This window comes from Mandrillus leucophaeus, unplaced genomic scaffold (assembly GCF_000951045.1).
Source record: "Mandrillus leucophaeus isolate KB7577 unplaced genomic scaffold, Mleu.le_1.0 Scaffold1554, whole genome shotgun sequence".
In the NCBI taxonomy this organism is placed as follows: domain Eukaryota; kingdom Metazoa; phylum Chordata; class Mammalia; order Primates; family Cercopithecidae; genus Mandrillus; species Mandrillus leucophaeus.
In genome coordinates, this window is record NW_012101537.1 from 156,110 (window position 1) to 157,720 (window position 1,611).

General features: G+C 48.4%; 1 protein-coding gene across 1 annotated transcript in view; it reads left to right on the forward strand.

Annotated features, from left to right (window-relative positions):
* LOC105536147 (HLA class II histocompatibility antigen, DRB1-4 beta chain-like) overlaps positions 1-1,611 on the forward strand; it is a 15,269-nt gene that overhangs the window by 5,776 nt on the left and 7,882 nt on the right. Inside the window, exons 3-4 of the mRNA XM_011975422.1 lie at positions 873-983; positions 1,462-1,485. Of these exons, the coding sequence (XP_011830812.1) occupies positions 873-983; positions 1,462-1,485 (135 nt within the window). The remainder of the gene's footprint in view (positions 1-872; positions 984-1,461; positions 1,486-1,611) is intronic.

Below are 1,611 nucleotides of genomic sequence, written 5' to 3' on the forward strand. Positions count from 1 at the left end.
TCCGGAACGGCCAGGAAGAGAAGGCTGGGGTGGTGTCCACAGGCCTGATCCAGAATGGAGACTGGACCTTCCAGACCCTGGTGATGCTGGAAACAGTTCCTCGGAGTGGAGAGGTTTACACCTGCCAAGTGGAGCACCCAAGCGTGACCAGCCCTCTCACAGTGGAATGGAGTGAGCAGCTTTCTGACTTCATGCATTTCTCACCCACCAAGAACGGGACTGTGCTAATCCCTGAGTGTCAGGTTTCTCCTCTCCCACATCCTATTTTCATTTGCTCCATGTTCTCATCACCATTAGCACAGGTCACTGGGGGTAGCCCTGTAGGTGTTTCTAGAAACACCTGTACCTCCTGGAGAAGCAGTCGTGCCTGCCAGGCAGGAGAGGCTGTCCCTCTTTTGAACCTCCCCGTGATGTCACAGGTCAGGGTCACCCGCTGTCCCCAGGCTCCAGGCCCTGCCTCTGGGTCTGAGACTGAGTTTCTGGTGCTGTTGCTCTGAGTTATTTGTTGTGATCTGGGAAGAGGAGAAGTGTAGGGGCCTTCCTGACATGAGGGAAGTCTGATCTCAGCTCTGCCTTTTATTAACTCTGTCGCTCTAGACAAACTACTTAGCCTCATTGAGTCTCAGGCTTTCTGTGGATCAGATGTTGAACTCATACCTTACATCAAGGCTGTAATATTTGAATGAGTTTGATGTCTGAACCTTGTAACTGTTCAGTGTGATTTGAAATCCTATTTTTCTCCAGAAATGGCTGGTTATTTTAGTTCTTTTAGGGCAGCCTTCTTCCCCGTTTTCAAAGCTCTGAATCTTAGAGTCTCAATTAAAGAGGTTCAGTTTGGAATAAACATCACTAAACCTGGCTTCCTCTCTCAGGAGCACGGTCTGAATCTGCACAGAGCAAGATGCTGAGTGGAGTCGGGGGCTTTGTGCTGGGCCTGCTCTTCCTTGGGGCCGGGCTGTTCATCTACTTCAGGAATCAGAAAGGTGAGGAGCCTTTGGGAGCTGGCCCTCTGTCCACAGGCTTTTCTGGAGGAGGAACTATGGCTTTGCTGAGGTTAGTTCTCAGTATATGAGTGGTGCTGGATAAAGCCTTTCTTTCCTCAAATGACCTCCAATGTCCTGCTAATCCAGAAATCATCAGTACATGGTTTCTATGTCAAAACATAATAGCTTGTGGCCTGCAGAGACAAGAGGAAGGTTAACAAGTAGGGGTCCTTTGGTTCGAGATCCTGGAGCAAATTACAGAAGAACCACTAAGGCTAATGCAATTACACTGAATCCTGTGACAGACACTTCATGCTTCATGGGTCACATGGTCTGTTTCTGCTCCTCTCTGCCCTGGTTGGGGTGGGTTGTGGTGTTAGAGAAATCTCAGGTGGGAGATCTAGCGCTGGGACATTGTGTTGGAGGACAGACTTGCTTCAATATGTTTAAGTGTATATCTTTTCCTACGTTTTCCCAGGACACTCTGGACTTCAGCCAACAGGTAATATCTTTTAATCCTCTTTTAGAAACAGATATGGTTTCCCTAGTGAGAGGTGAAGCCAGCTGGACTTCTGGGTTGGGAGGGGACTTACAGAACCTTTCTGTCTTACAAGAGGTTTGTAAAATG